We start from the raw sequence: 21,616 nt of genomic DNA on the forward strand, positions 1-21,616 counted from the left end.
AACTTTGGATATTTGGAGGGTAAAACCTGTGTTAAATGAATGGGGAAAATATCGAATAAAGGCAATGCACATTCAGCCAGTCAGTCCTGTGCGTCTGCATTTACTAAAAAGCGCATGTAATGCGTTGAATCATAATAATTTCTATAGTGATGTCTCCTTTTCCTGACTTGTGCAACTTAACATTATGGACGGTACATTTTGGATAGTACGTGTGCAAAGGTAAGAATGTTTGACATTCTTCAGCCTCCCATTTGCTCGCGTACAAGCTAAGTAGGCGTTGTACAATTTACTAGAATAAGCAGTGAATGTTCTATCATACAATATTACTGGACTACTGCTAGTATATGAACTCCAAGTACAGAATTATCCCTCGTGCATGTCTATTTCACTCGGCCTTCGTCCTCGGTGAAATAAACCTGCACTCGGGATAATTTTATATTTGTCTTACATATAAACCAGTATATTGTACAATAGGGAGAGGTACAGTTGAGGGAGACATGTAATTCTCTTCTTTCCTTGCTTTCTTTAACCCCCTCCCCCCTCTCTCTCCCTCTCTTTTCATTTCACTTGTCTCTTGCTCTTTCTCCATGACATTTGTCTATATTTGTTTGCTCAAGCCTTTCTCCTTTCTTGCTGGTCAATGTTTTTTTTCTCCTATACATTCTCCTCTCCACTTTTCCTTTTCAGCTAAAATCACACAGAGATCATTCAAACAACCGAGTTCTGACATATGGTATAGCACATTGCTTTAATAATATAGACATTTGGTAATCATACAGCTTAATGTACACAGCATTTACACTCATATATTAAAAAATAAAATAATCCTATCAACAATATTTGCATAATCATAAAGAATTTTAAAAAAATATTAGGCCCAAATATATTTTCTTAAAACTTCACAAAAAGAAATAACAAAAATAAGAGTTGCATACTTACATAAAATTACAAAATGCACTTTGTATCATGTGCTTGATATAAAACAGTTCAAAGAAGTAAATATGTCATCCTTCCATCCCAACAATGAATGCCCAAGAATGTAATTCAACTCCAATTTGTCTATTTCAATCATTTTAAATTATAAAAGGCACTACTGAATTAAGAGTTAATAAACTAGAAACATACTCTTAATGCATCTTTTTAATAAGGGTATTGTTTTAGAAAAAGAAGTCAAATTGTTTTGATCCCAAAGTCTCAACCACCCACTATTGACCAACTACTGTACCTCCAATTCCTTTAAACAGTTGTAGCTACCTCTGGCATCCCTCACCCCCTGCCCAACCCTTGTGGATAATCATTTGCAATAAATTGTGGCTAGTTTCATGCAAAGGGATGTTCGTACAGAGATTCTGATAAAGAAGAAAACACTATCGAAATCAACCTCATTCCAAGTCGTGATGGTTGGAGAGCACCTGGCTCTAGGAAGGGGTCCAGTTGCTTCATGTAGTCTAAAAGGATGAGGAGACTGAACCGGTATGGACGATTGATGGGAAGATTTATTGCACGCTTAAGAAGAACCCGAACGAGTAATACATGCTGACAACTCCGGATGAGCTCTTTCGCAAACTCGGTTGGGGAGAAGAAAATCTGAAAAAGGCTGGACTCTCCTAGAACTTAGTTCAGGATAGCTAGGAGGGTTTCGACTCCCTTTTGGATTTGGAATTTGGATATACCCATCCGACTTGGATTACCAGCTTGAATGTGAATGGACTATCCAGTAAGTTGAATGAAGGGATTTCGGAAGTTAACTGTAGTGATTATGACATTGTTTGCATTTTTAAAAAGCAAAGCAAAAATCTCAGCATCGGCAAACAGGAAAATATGGTGGTTATCACAGAATGTGTATTCTGGTGAAAAAGGAGATCTTTTAATTTTACAGAATTATTCCCTAATACCTGTTCTGACTCGGTACTTCGGGTCAAAGTAAAGAATAATATATTTGGTTTTGAATTCACTTTAGCAGCGGTTTATATTCCATGTGATGGGTTACTTCATTCAAGTAATGATGCTTTTGATAATCTGATTCAAGATTTGATAGATATGAAGAGTAGATTTGATTTATCTGTCTGTTTAATTGGTGACTTCAATGCTAGAACTGGTCTTCAAGATGACTTTGCAGTTTAAACACAACTGTGATTAATGAGCAATTTGACTTGAGCCCAAATGATATTGATTTACGTGAATTTTTAAGTAACAATGGGTTCGTTGTTGATAGGTACAATAGAGATACCACTCTGAATAAGTCTGGGAAATTGATTGACATTTGTCAGAGTTTTGATTTAAAAATTGTAAATGGTCGATTGAGGATGATGAAAATCAAGGTAACTTGACTTGCTATACTCGTGCATGATGTAGCACCATTGATATGCTATTGTATCTCATTCATTTTTTGAAATATTTATGATTTCAAAGTTGATATTTTTGACAAGTGTTTGTCTGATGTTCATTGTCCCATTCATTTGTTTTTATTGGGGTAGCCTTCCAATTCCTTTGTTTGTAACAAGAATGACTAACCAATTTAATTTAAAACCTGGTCATTTCGCTTTCAAATGGTCTTTAGATTGTGCAGGGGTTTTCAGTCAGCATGTGAGTAAATTGTTAGATGTGCTTTCTTTAGGTATAGATTGCCTGGAAGTTGATGTGACAAGTGAAAAAGTGGATAATATTTGTACTGAATTAAGGTTTTTTAGATTCAGTGAAGGAAGTTGGTGTGCGTACATATATGACAGAAGAGCAGTGGAAAGGAAAATAAAGTAAATAAATCATGGTTTGATAAAGAATGCCAGAAAGTTAGAAGGGAATATTTGAATAAAAAGAATAGGTATTAAAAAAATAAGAGCAAAGTTTCTCTTTTTTTCAGCAGAGGATGATTTTTGTGAAGCCAGCAAGTGTTATAGAAGATTATTGAGACGAATAAAGGAGGTTGTATTTTAAACAGCAAAATGAGTCAATGCGGGAATTAAGAAATAATTATTCAGCTCAATATTGGTCCTTTTTTAAGTCTGGCGAACACAATAATACAGTTTGAGGCTTCAGTTGAATTGTCTGATTTTGTTGAACACTTTAGAAAGATTGTCAATAGGAACATTTCATTATTTAAGATCCATTAATAGTGATGCAATTTTTTTTACAAGAATGTCATTCTTCTTCCAAGGATGAATCCTTTTGAAAGCAACAGTGGAGTCAGAGAGCTTTCTTTTCAAGCTAGACTAGGGGGGTCGCTATCTTTACACGTAATCATCTTTCTTTTGTTTAAACTCCTTATTTGCTGATCCAAATAGAACATATTTGATATTGTCATTGGTAATAAACAACCTCCCTTTAACCTTAACAAATATTTATGGTCCCAACAATGATGATCCTAACTTTTTTCTGGATGTCTTTGCCAAAGTTGAACAATTCAATCATTCTCTCTTGATTTGTGCTGGTGATTTCAATGCAGTCCTTTCCATTTAAGATTATCAGGGTGGTAGACAAGAGTCATACAAACTCTAAATCTGTCGACATGATCTCAACTTTAATGGAAGAATTCAACCTTCTTTATATTTGGCGGGAATTCCATCCTCACTTAAAAAAGTATACTAGACATCAAACAAATCCTAGGATCCTTTTAAGATTAGATTTTATTTTGTTTTTTGGTTCATAATTGTTTAAGTTCAAAGATTATTCCTGGTGTTCAATCTGATAATTCAATTGTCATGTTGAATTTCAAAGACTCGAAGCAAAAAAGGGGGTCCAGGGTTCTAGAAACTTAATTGCACAATGATTCAGAGTTCAACATATAGTAAAGAAGAAAATTGAAGATTTTAAATCAATTCAACTCGACACTGAATGTAATTCCAATATTGGTTGGGATGCCCAAAGTGTACAATTACAGCTGCTTGTATTGAATACAGTTCTAGGAAGAAAAAGGAAAGGAATTCAAAAAAGGAAATTGAGGAGCTTAACCTGAAAATAAGTCAAGATACAGATAAATACAAGATCTGATAATATGGTTAAATTATTTATAGAGCTCATACTTGATAATAGTGAGTTAATGAGAAATTATCTCAGGTCAGGCTAGCTGGTCAATGACATGTCCCCATCAGTATGCTATGATCTATAGTATCATCACTCAGGTGCTGACAGCCATCCAACCGTTGATTGTGCAGTCAATGACTGCTGCAGTGACGGCAGCCATAGAAGCATACATTTCTACTCAGCAAGTCAAGCCTGCACCAGCACCTAGCCGAGATTTGGAAGCGTTTTCGGAGATTGAGAGATTGGAGCAATATGGAAGGCGTGACAACGTTAGAATCTTTGGCCTGGAGGAAACCAGAGGTGAGCTAGGACATCAATACAAAAGTTGTCCAATTAGCTGCTGATGCTGGAGTCAAGATATCAACCAAAGACATCAGTATCAGCCATCGCCTGCCGATGTCCACTTCAGTGAATAAAGCTATCGGAAAAGCAGCAACAGCAAGGCCGATCATTGTCGAGTTCGTGCGCCGATCAACCAAGCAACTTCTGATGAGGAATAAGAAAGAGCTGAGAAAGGAGGAGGCTCGTAAAGGAGTTTATATAGAAGAGGATCTGACACCTATGAGAAGCAGGATCATCCATTCGCTATGGAGGCAAGACAACGTAAAGGCTACTTGGTCTATTGATTGATAAGTGTCTGCCAATCATCAAAATGAATCAGCCAGAGAGGTATGAGTTGATGAAGTCCAATAGAGCTTGTTTTAGCTGCCTGAAACGAGCTGGAAAAAAACATTGTATGACCACATGTAGGAGAAGGAAGAAGTGTGATCAATGTTCTTCGTTCCATCATCCTTTGCACCAATCAATAGAAATCAAGAAGGCCACGGTGGATGTTGCCAGTATTGGAACTAGTGAGACTCTTGTACAGATACTATCAGTGAAGGTTCAAGGTCCGAAAGAGGCACAGATTATTGGATTGTAGAATTATTGGATCAAATGCTTCTAACATGACTTGATTTTTTTCAAAAATACATAATAAAACCTTATCATATCCCTTCTATTTAGTTCTTGCATTTGGCTACAGCACACATGAAAAGTTTTCGTCACAAATCTGAGAGCAGGAGAATAATGACTATGGCTGTGATATACATGAAGTAATTATCATAATCCAGACCGCTGCCAGTCTGGATTAGCATAATGGTCTGTACATTAGCTGTGCCGGTGAATGCCAAGCAGCACAGCTTGTAATTGAAACTTAACTCAGAACTCAAAAGTCAATGTGTAATTTGGTTTTAGATATGGTTTATGATCACACAGGAGATACAATTTTAATCATATTACGGTAAGCTTTTGATCGAGGATTTTAGTCGGTTTATTCAGCAAATTATATATGATAATTGAATTGTGTAGCCTGCACGTTGTAATTTATCATCCTGATAGAAACTGCAGCACCTCTGAGTCCAGCGGAAGCCACACTTGGCCTGACCAGAAACAGTTATTTAGACCAAGACACTGGGTCTGGACCATCTACCAATATCCGCAAAAATAAATTTTTAAAATAAAATACAAGCTCTCGCTTAAATTACTTACCAACAATCTGAAAAAAAAACAGTGTGGAATCGGGTCTAGATCATTATGCAGAAAATTTAATTCCATAAGGGCCTTTCATACAGGATTATTCAAATTATACCTAACAAGTAACACGGTGAGTCAAGTTAGTTAGCCTGCGCGTTTACAATTTGATTTTGAGTACAACTGCAGCAGCGCAACGGACCTCTCGTTAACTGCAGTCAGGTAGAAGCCAACTCCTTCCCCCTAAAAAAAGGGGGAAAAAATCCACAAACATAAAACACAAAGACACAAGCACCAATTTTGCCAGTATGCCTCCATTGCAGGCATTGGTGCAGAGGTTAGACAATCCCCTTCACATTATGCACCAAGTTCCAGAAAATCATAAGAAATGACTCAACAATTGAAGGTGACGGAAAGCAACCCAACAGAATAGAGAGTTATAATAATCACACACAGACCAGTTGAGACAATTTTGTGTGTTTATTTTTTTTTGTATGGTGAACCAATATCCTGACAGGGGCAACCGCCAGTAACAAGAGCAATGTTATTCACAAGATAGCGAGGGTAGCCAAAGCCAACAAATGGTGTAACCTACTCTTTGAGGGTAGCTGCTGTTTCTCATCTATTTTTTTAGTTGGACATAATACATGGACATGTGATTTTAACAGGCATTACCTTTGTACCTCTGGGATGATTTTTGACTACATGTAAGTACTTTCGATTTCAATTTCTCCCCTCCTGCAACTCGACCATTCTGCATTCTACATTCCTCCTTTCCTCCACCTTCTTAACATAACACATTACTTTTGGTCATGGAAGGTCACAAGAATAGAAAGGTGGTCTGTGCTCGTACTTACACCACTACTAGTCTCAATTCAGACCTAGCTGTTTCACTGAAGGAGCTCTTAACTGAAGCTGAATTCGTCGAGGCTCTTGAGAAATGTGTTGCCAAAATCCTCAAAGCGAGGATTGAAAAGAATGAGGAAAGAATAGATAAGCAGGAGGGTGAGATCCAAGACTTGAGGGTTGACCTAGCTATGAAGGAGAAGGAGATCAAGTCTCTCAAGTAGTCTGTGGAAAAACTGGAGTCAAGGATGGTTTGTCAACAAAATAAAAAAGGAGGTGGTGTTGCGCTTTATATTAGAGAGGGTCTTGAATATAAAATTCGCGATGATCTGTCAAAAGTAACATTGGACTACGAATCTATATACATAGAATTTGTTGTGAATAATGTTAAGACTGTTGTTGGATGTGTATATCGAGCACCTGACAATGATGTGAGGTCATTTGTTTTTTACTTTGAACAAGACTTGAAAGTTCTTAGTAGCGCAAATAGTAATACTTATATTATGGGTGATTTTAATACTAATTTGTTGCGTTCAATGTATTGCAATATTGCTTGGGGGCATACATAAAGGACTCATGTACGTAAACTAGTTCTTCAAAAGAAAGCTATAAGATATGTAACAAATTCAATTTATCTGGCTCCGAGTTCCCCACTTTTTTTGCAGTTTAATATGTTACCATTTAATGAAATGGTCTCGCTGAATTGTGTTATTTTCATGTGTAAATACCAATCCCTGCATTGTTCTTTTTTACAAGAAACTTTTGTGGTTAATTCTAAGATTTATAATTGTAACACATATCAGAGACATCTTATTCACCAACCCTTTGCTAGAATTAATGCTACTTTAAAATCCTTCAGAACAATTTGCGTTAAAGAATGGAATATGTGTCCTGCTGATATAAGGAGTAGCAGTACCCTGTCTCGGTTTAAGAAATTATGTCATAAATACCTACTTGATAAATTTAAGACCAGTTGCTAGTTGCACCTGGGGGTGACATGTTTGGAGTGTGAATGTGTGTGTTTGTCTGTGTGAGTGAGTGTATGCTTGCATGTGGGTAATGTTTCTGTTGTGATCTTTAAACACCTTGTATTTTTTTTTATCATAGTTATTCCATGTTTGAGTAAAATATCATATGCAGGGGCCCCTGATTACAAGCTGTGCTTCTTTGGGGTCCCAAACCTGTCATTTTTCAGTTCTTTATTTTCGTAACCATTTATTTTCTTTGTACTTTGCTCTCCTTTTGACTGGTTTGAATAAATTCAATTCAATTCAATAAATTCAATTCAATTCAATTCAAATCAGATGAAATGACCACTCATATAAAGGCAACCAAAAACAACCCAACAGGTTAAAAGAGAATTATGATAAAAAGCTTAAGGGAAGATCAACCTCAACAAACAATTAGTTTGATTATATAGAGAATAAACATAACATAGAAATCTATGGAAAAAGGAAGTAGTTGCGAAAGACTTCAGAATGGATGGGGATTGGGCATGACCCCCTCCAACTCCTTCCCCCTAAAAAAGGGGGGGAAATCCACAAACATAAAACACAAAGACACAAGCACCAGTTTTGCAAGTATGCCTCCATTGCAGGCATTGGTGCAGAGGTTAGACAATCCCCTTCACATTATGCAACAAGTTAACGAAAATCAAAAGAAATGGCTCAACAACTGAAGGTGACGGAAAGCAACCCGACAGAATAAGAGAATAATAATAATCACACAGAGACCAGTTGAGACAGTTTTGTGTGTTTTATTTTTTTACTACGGTGAACCAATATCAGGAAAGAGGCAACCACCAGTAACAAGAGCATACCGGTATCTGCATTGTGGCGTAACATGCCAGAGACTTGACAACCATCTAAATGTTATTCATAAGGTAGCGAGGAAATCAGATGAAATGACCATCCATCTAAAGGCCAACAAATATCAACCCAACAGGTTAAAAGAGAATCATGATAATAAGCTTCAGGGATGATCAACCTCAACAAACAATTAGTTTGATTATATAAAGAGTAATCATACCGTAGAAATCTATGGAAAAGGAAGCAGTTGGGAAGATAGACCTTAACCCTCAATCTCCCGGGGTATTTTGATTCTTGTCAATCCCGGGGGGGGGCCATTATGGCCCCCCCTTAAGATCTCGGCCGCCGATTGCGCGAGCGACGCAAAAATTTGCACACTGGTAGTGTGCGATGTAATCTACAAGGCTGTATGGCAAAATTTTCCAAAATAATGAGATTTTATTTTATATGAATTAATTATGCTAATTTATGCATAAATCATACTTTTTGCTATAATTCACTAAATAAAGCTCCTAGAATGCTAATTTTTGGTAAAAAAATTCTTTGTAGCAATCTTAACAATCGCAATTAAAAAAACTTCGGTTCGGAAATCAATTTCTTATGTATTTTATTGTTTTATGAATTTCTTATGTATTTCTTTGTTTTTTTACTTTTTGTTTTTTATTGTTTTTTCAATGGAAATCATTCCAGACTTAGTTCTGATCATAAACAAGGCAAAATTAATTCAGTTTAATCAGTAAAAGTAGAAATAATGATACATTTATGAATTTTGGCTAAATACACAATTTGCATTGGATTTGTACATGAAATCACGTTTATGAGCAATTTTGGGTCTGACATGCACTTACATAATGTTGCGTAATGTCGTAACCGTGTACCCGGGCGTCACAAATTTGGTCTCAAAATTTGCGCGAGACTTGAAAGTAAAAAGTCAGTGAGCGGCGAGGTCAAAAAAATTTGCGCAGCAGATATATCGCGAAAATTGTCAAGGGGGGGAGAATTAGGGTTAAGGGACGATCAACCCCAACAAACATTTAGTTTGATAATATAGAGAATAATCAAACACCCATACGGCAGAAATTTATGAAAAAAAAAAAAAATAGCACATCAATGATGTGGAGCTCATCCGGCATCTCGCAACGAAATTTAACACAATTTTAATTTCAGCCAAGTTGACACTGTAGTGAATTATATTGGTGACATAAATTGAGGATATAGAATTGAAATTGATGAAAAAATAGAATAATAGAAACATAGAAGCATTTTTTGTGATCTATGAATAAATTTCATATAAATTAAACATAAATAATTTTCTAGTCAAAATTTCTAAACTCTGTGAAGAACCTTGGTAAACTTCATATAGCTCTCAGATGGAACAAAAATAATCAAAATCAATCAACAAATAAATAAGTACTTTTTGTGAGTTTTGAAAATATATGAATAAATTAGCATATTTAATGATTTTCAAAATTCTGTGTTGAAATTTTGTATCACCACCTCTAGCTATCATATAAAGCAAACAAAATTTTTGTGATTTATGAATAAATTTTGCATAAATCAGCATAAATAATTTTCTAGACAAAATTTCAAAATTTTGTGCACAAGTTTGATGAACCTCATGCAGCTCTATTAGATGGAAGGAAAAAAATCAAATCGGTCAACAAATAAGAAAAAGAGGCATTTTCTGTGATTTATGAATAAATTTAGAAGAAATTAGCATAAATAATTTTCTACCGAAAATTTCAAAATTCTGTGTAGAAGTTTGGTGAACCTCATGAAGTTCTACCAGATGTAAGAAAAAAATCATGATCGATCGACAATTAAAGAAGAAGCATTTTATGTGAATTTTTAAAAATAAGCATAAATTAGCATATTTAATGAGTTTCAAAATTCTGTGTAGAAGTTTTGAATCCCCCACCTAATGCTATCATATAAAGCAAACAGAATTAAAATCAGACTTGAAAAGACGAAGAAGAAGCATTTTGAAATTCAGTCAACAAATAAAGAGGCATATTCTATGATTTATGAATTTTGCATAAATTAGCATAAATAATTTTGTACTCCTATTCAAAAATTCTGTGTAGAAGTTTGGTGAACCTTATAAAGCTCTACCAGATGGAAGAAAAAAAATCAAAATCGGTCAACAGATAAAGAAGAAGCATTTTATGTAAATTTTTAAAAATATGCATGAATTAATTTTGCATAAAAATTGTTCTAGGCAAAATTTCAAAATTCTGTGTAGAAGTTTGGTGAACCTCAAGAAGCTCTACCAGATGGAAGCAAAAATTCAAAATCGGTCACCAAATAAAGAAGCATTATTTGTTAATTTTTAAAAAATGCGCATAAATTAGCATATTTAATGAGATTCAAAATTCTGTGTAGAAATTTTGAATCCCCCACCTAGTGCTATCATATAAAGCAAACAGACTTGAAATCGGGACTTGAAATGGCGAAGAAGCATTTTGAAATTGTGGACGGACGACGGACACTACGCTACGGCATAGGCTCATCTGGCCCAAAGGGCCAGATGAGCTAAAAAGTAGTTGCATCACCTAGCCCCTCTAACACCCTCACCACCCCCCCCCCCCCCCAAAAAAAAAAAAAAAATCCACAAACAAGAAAAGGAGAAACAGACAGGACACTTTAGTATGTAAAAACCATGACAGGGCTCAATTTAACATCTCTTCATGTGGGCAACATAAAAAGGAAAATGTGTTCAAATGGTAGAAGTAGAAACATGGTCAGCAAAGTTAACACTGTGACAAGTGTAGAGGAAAGTTGTTTGGAAATCAGAATTACAAAGAGGGAGTTACAGATGGTAAAGTGTGGAAAATGAAATCAAGAAAAAGTGGGATGGGAAGTTTTGTTGCTATTGAGTTGTATAGTTGGTCTAGAAAGCAAGGTTTGAGAATCAAGTATTTTTCATGGCTTCTCATACCCAATTATTTTGACGCTGGAAAAGTTGAGGGTGACAGAGCACAAGAAGTCTAGAAAGTAGATTAAAGAAGCAGTGGGTTGGCACTGAACAGTGGAATGAAAGGCCGGAGATTGCCCAAGATGTTTTTGTAGTTACTATGAAAAATACTGAAGAGGCCAAAGTGGATATAAAGCCCCATCAAAAAAAGAAGAAAGAATGCCTAAAAGAAAACAAGTTTAAAAGACTGGTGTGAAAGCAAATTATTAAAAAAATTTATTACGAAGTTTGAATCGGCCTGAAGCATTAAGCTACATGCCGTAAGCTTTGGCAGACTCAATTGTTTCTAAGGGTGACTGAAACCAAATAAAAAGGGAAAAGAATGACACTAAAAAACAAAGGAGAAATGATTTCACAAATTAATAAATATACTGATGCAAAAAAGAAAGCAATCTATTCATTAGAGACGAGATCAAAGAAAAATATGAATATAGAATGAAAGAGAAAAGAAATGAAAACAGGAGCAAAGATGTCTGTTACCTAAAAAAAAAGAGGAAGGATCTCCCCCAAAAAGAAGTTATCAGAATAAGGAACAGTTGAGAAAATAAATTTTAAAAAGTTGAAGAGGCTGAAAACATTACAACAAAAAGTAAAGAATGAGCAGATCAATTCATCGAAAATTTATCAAAATGGCTGAGGGACACAATCGTCATCTCCTGTGAGTGTGGATCCCTTTGTTGATTTTTTTCGAAATGCAATTTAAAAAAAGTTTAGATTCAAAAGAATGAAGTCAACAGGATAGCATATATGCTACATCATGCAGACATGGAGAGAAAGACAACAAGAAAAAGGGCTCGCCAAAGGAATGCCATGTGGACGGATGGACAAGTCTCCTCCGACCATGGTGAGCCAACACTGACAAACTGAAAGCGATGCTGAGAACAAAGGAGACAATGAGGGTGAAGGCAGCTAGGTAGCCGGGGCTGGAAGAGAAGTTTATCACCTGGGTTAGAGAGAAGCGCAATGAAGGCAATGCACTATCAACCATGGAGTTTTGCATCAAAGGTGCACATACATGTAGCTGAGGCAGAAATTGGGGGTGCAGTTAATCCATGGGTGCAGATAACAATTTGTTACTTTACAGTATTCTACTTTTTTACCTCTTTCATTACTGCGGACACCATATCAGAAGGAGAAATTTACCTCAATAACTTTTGATTAAGAACCTTAAAAAATATATGCAAGATACAAAGAAAAGTGATGAATAGGACTGACAACACATTAACATATCTCTTTTTGAATCATTTATAATTAATGTTTGGAGATGGGTAATCTGAAAATAAAAATAAGCCTTGAGATCCTTCACAAATTACACAAAAAAACAGAAAATAAAAATGGCATATTTCTATCAACATTTTGTTTCAACTTTTAAAAATTTGAACCACAAATAAAAGCTATATCAACTGTGATAAAGGCAGATGACACAATGTAGCATTGCCAATTTGAGGAGTACCACGACCAACTTTAGCCGTTAATATATCTTATGATGAAGGGGTTCAGCCAGCTGCCTTGACTGCATGTGGTCTACCATCCCTGTGTGTTTCTTGGTTCTTGTTGCTGGTTGATGATATTCTTGTCAGAGATCCATTGTTTGTTAGCTTCAAGATATCATAGATGTCCAAAGCTTCTCCTGACCAGACACATAGAGAAACATAACAAAGTATAAGATTAATCAAGAGCTCATAGAAGTGTCGAGGAAGAATTTTTACTCTTCTTTCTCTTTTTCTTGCTGGTATTAAAAGGGACCTTTGTGTGTCTACTGGATCTCCAAGATTTGCTGTCCAAGAAATGGTGACGTTGCAATTTAAAGCTTTTTTTTTTCTTTGCACAAGAACAAAAAGAAATTAAATACTATATACTACCCCTCCCAGCCCATCCCCCTCTCCCTCATTCTATCTCTGCCTCCTGTCCCCTCCCCTTCATCTCTTTAAGAGTGAAGCTTTTCTTACCTTTTGGTATACCATATCCCTTGTGTAGCCCATGAGGGTTAGATGGTGTCTTACAATCCATACTGACTTCTTTCCTCAATACAGTATCAATGTCCACAGCACTGAAGAATGCTACAGACTGTAAACAAGATCAAAGATGATTCTTACTCATTTTTTTATTAACTGTACCTCTTTTTTTTTAAGGATTTCTCAAAGTCTTCAATTTGGAATGAATTATCAAAGGTTTATTGAAATGTACAGTAAAGTTGCATTTAGATTTACACAAACATGGAGAAAAATTAATACACAAAATTTTTTACACCTCTCGAGAAGCAGAATGTCAGTCAGTGGTCAACGTTAGCTTTAAATTACAATGTTAATATTAGTCCGCTAAATTGGTCCACTGCTAAGCTGAAAAACAAGCTGAACACCTTCCTGAAGACTGTTGCATCTGTTGACGAGGCTCTTACGGTCCATTTATGTTGTGAATGAAATTTGACTGTTTTTTTATTGCTTAACTGGTCCCTTTTGAGATGTAAGAACTGTAGAATGGTAATGCATTGGGAGCCCACCTAAAAATACCTTGCTAGCTCCAAAGTTCTCCTACTACAGGCAGTGACCTGTATTCTGAAGTCTGTTTTAACTTTGGCCATGGTCTAACTCTGTGCTTAAATTATGGGAAGCCAAACTTGTCAAAATTTGGTTTGCATTGTATTTTTCTTTTCTTTATTGAGCCCTTTCCTCATACTTTTATGGTGGAGAAAACTATTTTAGATATCATTCCTGAACATTTATGAAAGATTTGAGTGTCAAATGTGCTAATAAACTGAACCTGTACCTTTAGAGATTTGTGTCAAAAGTGGCTATCCATAGTTAAACCACAACTTTAGACCAGAATATAAATCAAACCAGAGTTCAGAATACAAGGTTCTGAAGTGATTTTTCAGAAAAATCGAGTTGGATTCTTGATTGTCAAAGGATGTACACTCAGTGCCCTCTCCAGATCTAAGTCTTGTTAATTGTCCACTTAACCTCCCTCAAATACTAATGAACTTTTTTGCTGCATGAATGTGTTATTCATAGATGAGTGAAATAGTAACATATGTTTGTACTATTGATAAGTGTTATTTTTTTTGTTATATGGTGGCCCCTTTTATAGACCTTGCTTCTCTGGGGTCACCTTCCCATCATTGTACTTAATTTTGTTGTCAATTTGTTTGTATTGTTTTCATATTTGATGGAGGGTTGTGTGGTCTAGTACAGTCAGCCACTATTACTGATTAACCTATATGTAAAATGTTTCAGCTCTGTAATTGGTTATATGCCAGCTTGGCGTTGATGCAGCTGAAAGCTGCTTTGCAGAGTTCCTATGGGAGTTACCCAAACAGATTCAGAAACAATAAATTGGATTGAATAAATAATGACTGAATTATTAGTTACCTGCGGAAGATCATTCATGCCCATGTTATAAGCAAAGACAGCTCTGGTGAGGAGATTGGTGATTTGCAGGGCCAAGGCTGCCCGATATCTATCTTCACTCTTAACCAGATAACGCACTTCATCGTGGATACTGATGCAGAATCGGCCATCAATGTTGTACATTTCAAACAACCAACGCATGCACACCAGCATCAGATGGAGGTAGTCCACTGCTGAACTCTGTACAACCCAGTTCACTCGGCTTGTTAAAAACTGCAAAGAGATTAAAACAGTTGACATGATTGGTATGCTTTTGTCAGACTTTCTAACCTTAGGTACCTTCATAAACAAGCATACTAAGGTAATGTCTTATTACCACAGCAAGTACAGTCCGACCTCTCGTATCCGGCCTCCCCTTATCCGGATCTTTCTATTATCCGGACGCACACTTGCCAAGATGTTTTTATTCAATCTTGTATGTACAAGGGGAGATGAGATTTGAATCTAAAATCATAATTCCTACCCAAACTCACTTCCATTACATACATATTCAAATAGTCTACCTACAACCACATTATTTTTTATGAAAATATCTTACCCAAATCACCGAAAAAACTTAGACAGTATAATTTTCCAGTAAATCAGGGCACAGCGCAACCATTTTTATCACATTCTTTTTTTCTTTGCTGGGGGAAAAAACAACACATGTCTAGCTAGCTAGTGCTAGGCCTCGATACGAACATGCCATCTATCATATTTGAGCCTACAGTCTAACAATGGCTGACTTTGCCAAGCTGCGATGCCAGCTACGATGATCCAATTTTCAGACTTAGTTTCATCGAGTCATTCTCTTTTTTTCGAGGGCAACCAATCAATTTTATTTCAGTACAAAAACACCTACACTTTGCACTGACACTGCAGTGAATACTGCACACCCACTACAGAAGGCATTGGGGAGGCACAGCTGCGTGTATTGAAGATTGAGTCTTCCAGATCCGGATAAATCCTTATCCGGATTGGTGATGGTCCAAAGTGTCTGGATAAGAGTAGTCAGACTGTATGGGGATCTGGTTATGAAGACCACATTCTTTCAAGTTGAAGAAGGGTTACAAGAACAAGTGATTTTGCAGTTTTTCTTATGCTTTTGTGGTGGGACAGCTAATCTTTGAGGATGGAAGTGTTAATATGGTCTACAATGGTGAAGATTGGAAGTGCTTTTAAGGTAGTGGTTTTGACTCAAATACAATAGCACACATCCTGCTGTCCTGGGTGGGTCTTTTTGTAAAGTGTGATAATGGAACAATGAGCCATTGAACTCTTGTTCTAAGTGATAATCTCTCTATTATAGAGTTTCAGCAAAGTAGTTTCAATGGTTTCACTGTAAACCATTTATTCTTTTGTTGGTCCAGAAATGGACCAGCCAAATTCTTTGAGAATGGTGTAGGTGGAGTGTAGAGTTTGGGTGGTCCTTTTCAGGACCAACACACGTCCACAAAAGAATACATGGTATTCTGTGAATGCACTCAACTCTTCTTCTTGGCCATAGAAACCTTCATCAGTTATTAACATAGAATTCTCCCAATAAAACAGTAATTTGAATTTTCACACATGTGAACATAACAAGAGTGAGCTACATGACATGCACATGTATTACTTTATGTCAAGATTACAATCATACATTTTTTAGAAAGAAAGTACTTGGTAATCACATGTTAAATATCAATTGTGAAATAAATGGAAAGAGAAAAAAAACTGCTAATGATGAGGACAGAGAAAAGGTGAAAAGTGGGCGCAAAGAAAAAAACCTTACAAGTACTGGGGGTAAGGGAATTACATTAAACATAATACCAGTTGTGGCAACGATTTCAAAATGAGTTCATACAGAATCTAATAAAATGACCACCTAGGTGTCTGTTTTCATAAATAAAAAATATGCGCCAAAGATTGTAGAAGAAATAGTGTAATTGCTGAGAAATAAGCAAAATAAGCATTCGAGCAACATACCGTTTTTTTAAGCAATAATAAAACATTGTCCCACATGCTTAAATTTGTGTTGGCGATCTACAGAATGATTGTTTTTCAGCTTAGATTTCAGCAGCAGATCAAGATCCATGATGTTAAAGTGACAATTAATCCTGGTTTTACAGACTTTCTTGTGAAATCAGTGTTTACTGTAACTATTTACAATTTGATCTAATGGCATGTTCATAATATCAGGAAACTAAAAATTTCATATACATTTTGATTTATTTAGTTCATACAATATGACAAGCTACCTTGGCATACCTCATTATTAACTGTATCTGGTTGAAGGGCTCTGCTGATACTGCACTGTAAGACTGGTGTCTGAGGATTTTCTGACTGTGCTATCTCTTCTAACCCATTAAACATGGCTGACTCACTGAAGAAAAAAAATACAGCAGTCATCACTAAGAAGAAATTTTTCACTCATGAAAAGATTATATTATTTTCTGACTATGTCATTTCTTCCATCCAATCACATGATTGACTCATCAAAGGCCCGATCCCACTGGCCGATAGACACAACACGTATGCATAAATGACACAGCGGACAAACAAAATTTTGGAGGTGGCTCTATCCGCTCCAGAAATTGACAAAATTGACGGAAACTCTTGAAAACATAAAAGAACGGACATGAGTAGTATGTAGCGGGGATGTTCATCGAAAGCCTAGCGGATGAAAGCCGAAGAACGAGGATGACGGCTACGCAGGTGTTCCTGTGGGTTTTGAATACATTATATAAGAAATGCATACGCTTACATCCCTTCTATTTCCGTGCTACTAGCGATGTACTGACATTACATGTACCTTATCTTTCCCCCTCTTTCTGTTTTCAGCAGCAGTGGATGTGAGTTGCAATAATGCTCAGAGAATGCAGAGAGGATACAGCAGGCGTTCAATGGATTATAACGGACATAGAACGTATCTTGCTTTTATATGTTGCAGATTTACATCGTTAACAGCAAAAAGTTTACCCATTCTAAAAGTTTTAAGCAGCTCAAAACTTTTTTTGCGCAGATTAAATCACAGTGGACGGATGCTCAATAAATAAAGCGTATCAAACGCGTACGCAAGTACACAACAGATGCATAGCATTTCCCAACGGATGGCAAGAATTTTTTGTTTTACATCCTCTTTGCATTTGTAAGTGTAGTGGGACCAGGCCTTAAACAAGATAAAACACAGCATTCAGCATTGAATTAAAACTATGGTATTTTTATACATGAAACTGTGACAAATTGTGTATAATTTTTTCATAATTTACTTCATGCAAATCACATTTTTAGGAAGTCAGACTCCCTTGATATCCAACAGCTAGAACATTGAACAATTCAAAATGTTTAAGAAAATAACTGAAAATTCACTGGGAACTCTCTTCATACTGATATCCACAACGTTAGAACTTATGGGTGGAAGAAAACTCAACATATATGTGTTTTGAAAATTATTACTTTAAATCATGCCCTTTCTTTAAGTCCGTACTCAATGGCATAAAAGATCTTTATTTACCTTCCTCCTTCCCACTTCCTGCCATCTGTGATCTCAATGTGTTGTGGACTGGTATATATAGGCCTAGATATCAATCAACAAGAAGCATGGGAGAAATTTGTAATTTTTAGAGAAATAATCATTGTTCAAATATGTACACAACAAATAAAATCACAAGTCAATTTTACTGCATTGCAAGATTTACAATACAAAACAATACAAATAATACCAAGACAAATTATTTTCATCTTCAATTTTCATGTTTTCTTATGACGGAGCTTGTTACACTTGGGTGGGGGGAGAGTTCATCTTATTCTAATGCATGGTCAGTATAAGGGTAACTTCAGATTTTCTGAACATGAGGGCATTTCCAAATTAACCAGTTTTAAGGAATACAGATATTTGAAGGCGAGATCTTGATAATTTTCAGGTTGAAGTATGGGGAAAAAGAAAAGATGTAACTCTGAATTTGATACTTCAGAAATGTGTCATGACTAAAATATAAATTGTTTCTAATTACTTGTACTGAAAATGGTGAAAATCGAGCCTGAAAGAGCTTTAAGAAACCTTATCAAACGTCTAAGTTGCGTCTTTCTCGCAGGAATCCTGCAAGCAGCTTTTCATTATCAATACTCACACTTCGTCAAAGACAAAAAAATCGAGAATGCAGGAAAGTTGCAATGAAAAGACGCAGAGCACCCATATAGCGAGATTCCCATTAAAAGATGCAGCACAATATTTTGACAAGTTAAATAACTTGAATTTGCCAAAATAACGAAAATCAGACTCACTCTTTAATTTGTGATTTCTTGGCCAATATCTTGAGTTCTTCAAGTGAAACCCAACCATCACCCTCCTCTGTATCCAAATCAACCTGCTCGGCTAAGCTCTGACCAGTAGCTGAAAGATGATACCTACACACGATATGACATCAAAGTCATTACTGTACACACACGGTGTTTCACAGCTTAAAATCACCATATTTCATGTAAATACACAGGGTTCCCAGTTTTTCAAGAAAACAAAATTCCCTGATTTTCCCTGATGAAGTTTAAAAATTCCCCGATAATTATTTAAACCTATTCCCAGTTTTGCATGTTTTCTAAAGTTGTTGCAGTGAATTACATGTATTTTCAGCAGAAAAACAATACTGTAAAACTAATTAGTACCACCATAACCAGTCATTCAATGGATGTTGTTTTGATATGCAACAAAATATAACAAAGTCTGACTGACTACCGTGCTTTCGACTTTTGGGCTGATCAAATTCCCTGATTTTTCCCTCATTTAAGCATTTTACCTTGATTTAAGGAATTTTTAAAATCAAATTCCCTGGGAACCCTGATACAAGTTGTACAATAATACAAAAAATCTCATGTCAGTTTTTATAATATACAGTTGAGTTACCCAAATAACAGTGATAATTAAAAAGGAAAAATATGCACTTTTACAGTTTAATATTAACACATATGATATCATAATCAGAAGTGAATAGAAACAAATTCAAACAGTGATAATGCAACATTTACATTTGAGCAGATTGAAAACACAGACAGAAGTTTGATTTACATATTAAGTGCCACATGCTAGAGAGCACTAAATCATGAACATACAAAGAACTTCATATAATAACAATATAATTGTATTTTTACACCTTACATTGTAAAATGCTTTATTTTACTCATGTTCTGACAATATTATGATGTCTTCTATGTTTTATTATTAATCATTGTTGTTATTTATTATTAACATCTAAGAAAAATGAAAGAGTGAACTCACAGTCTTCTTCCTTTGGTTGCTATGTAGATATCCCTTGCTTTCTGCCGAGCTTCATCCTGAGTTAGCCTGTGATTGAACTGGATTAAGAGCCTCAGGGCAAACTTCTCTCCTGCTCCATAGATACGACCATAGTTGATAACCTTGGCAACATAACATATACAACACATGGTGTTACTTAGCTCTTTGTTCTGTACATTTTATGAAAGCAAATGCTGCCTGATTATTTTGAAGGTGGTGTGGCCAACATTAACATAGTGTCGAATCACTTTGAAAACAAGAAAACAATTAAAAGAGTAATAAAGTATAATTTTTTGGGGAGTGAGAATGTGATCAAAAACTCATATTACACAAAAATGCAGTGGTGCAATGAGCCCAAACAAATTTTGGCCAAACAGGGCGTAGGTAGCAAAATTTCTTAAAAGTCACAAGCAAGTAAGCAAAAAGTTTGTGATCTTTTTAAATTGAAAATTTAATTTTTTGATAGATATTGACAAAGTATTCAGAGAATATACCCCTGTCCCTTTCCCTCCCTCCTCACTCCCCCCTCCCTTCTTTTCCCTTATTTTTAAATTGTTTTTCTTGGACATGGAACCTTTTTGAGGGCCCCATCTGTACACCAGTGCACACACACCCTCTCCTCCACTCTTGCAAGATAATATCCTCATAAGAACAGAGCCTTACTTTAGCATGATCTCTGCTGATACCAACAGTCGAAGCAGTCATACTATGCATGTCTGTGCCTTCGCTCTTCTTCCCTTGTAACATCATCCAACTAAATGCTGTACAACCTGAATACAAACAAATTGACAAAACACTGAGAGAATATTCAACTACAGTGCATAGTTACTCATCCAGAGACAAACCAACTCGATTTTTATAAGGTTTTGGAATCTATATATTTTACCCACTCACAGCACCATAGATTAGATGGCAAACATCGTTTAGGACATTTTTTTTCAGCCAATCAAAGGCATGTATTTAGAATTTGAGTTTTAATTCAAAGAGTTATCCAACTTGCCAGAGAATGCTTACTTTCAATGCAAGCATATTGCCGGCTGTCATCCGAACCGTCGTATCGGTCAATTTTGGTTTTAAAAAATCGATTTTGAGATTTTTGCAGAAAATAAAAATACAAGTCCTACTTTATTCATAACCTAATTCTTAGGCAGCAACTTATTTTATTTTCTGAGATATGAGAGGATTTTCACAGCGATGCCATACAAATTTTTAATAAAATGCGCAATACCATTGGAAACATGTACTGTAACAGAGTGATACGATGTATTGACTGACCGCGATTTCAATGCGCGTGGTCAACCAAACCGTCGTATCGGCACTGGGCACTGCATTGACCTTGCACGTGAAAAGCGATACGTTTTGACAGATCGCGCACATTGAAATCGCGGTCAGTCAAAACGTCGTATCGCGTTTACCCTATGGCGTTTTTGTACAGGGAAAATCTAAGTCGCTCAAACCGAAATTACAAGCATGTAGCTCTTTTGCCATATTTTCTTGGATCCTTACTTTTGTGTAAAGATAAAGATACCAATGTCAGGCAATTTTCTTGGTCTTTCCAACCATGTATTTTTCAAGCAATGAATATGTTGTAAGGCTGGGGAACTAAGTGTGAAAATTATGGCAAACTTTGAAGTCGATTTACTCTGAAATGGGTTTGCACCGTCGTATGTGTGATACGACGGTTCGCATGACCCCGGATGATATGGTAAGCTTTCAAAGAGCAGATTGGTGGGAAAAGACAAAAGGATCAGATGAAATGATGGAACTGCATGACATGTCCTCAATTATTTAATTATAAAAA

At 35.9% G+C, this 21,616-nt stretch overlaps 1 protein-coding gene across 1 annotated transcript in view; it reads right to left on the minus strand.

The window, feature by feature from the left end:
- Window positions 1–8,858: 8,858 nt before the first annotated feature.
- Window positions 8,859–21,616, minus strand: part of LOC129262242 (DNA polymerase subunit gamma-1-like) — a 33,769-nt gene continuing 21,011 nt past the window's right edge. The window contains exons 16-23 of the mRNA XM_064100065.1: window positions 20,479–20,585; window positions 19,798–19,937; window positions 18,810–18,932; window positions 18,040–18,102; window positions 16,794–16,908; window positions 14,529–14,780; window positions 13,110–13,227; window positions 8,859–12,790 (exon numbers count right to left, since the gene is read on the minus strand). Coding sequence (XP_063956135.1) covers window positions 12,657–12,790; window positions 13,110–13,227; window positions 14,529–14,780; window positions 16,794–16,908; window positions 18,040–18,102; window positions 18,810–18,932; window positions 19,798–19,937; window positions 20,479–20,585 — 1,052 coding nt within the window. The 3' untranslated portion in view covers window positions 8,859–12,656. The remainder of the gene's footprint in view (window positions 12,791–13,109; window positions 13,228–14,528; window positions 14,781–16,793; window positions 16,909–18,039; window positions 18,103–18,809; window positions 18,933–19,797; window positions 19,938–20,478; window positions 20,586–21,616) is intronic.

This window comes from Lytechinus pictus, chromosome 5 (genome assembly GCF_037042905.1).
Source record: "Lytechinus pictus isolate F3 Inbred chromosome 5, Lp3.0, whole genome shotgun sequence".
Taxonomy (NCBI): Eukaryota; Metazoa; Echinodermata; class Echinoidea; order Temnopleuroida; family Toxopneustidae; genus Lytechinus; species Lytechinus pictus.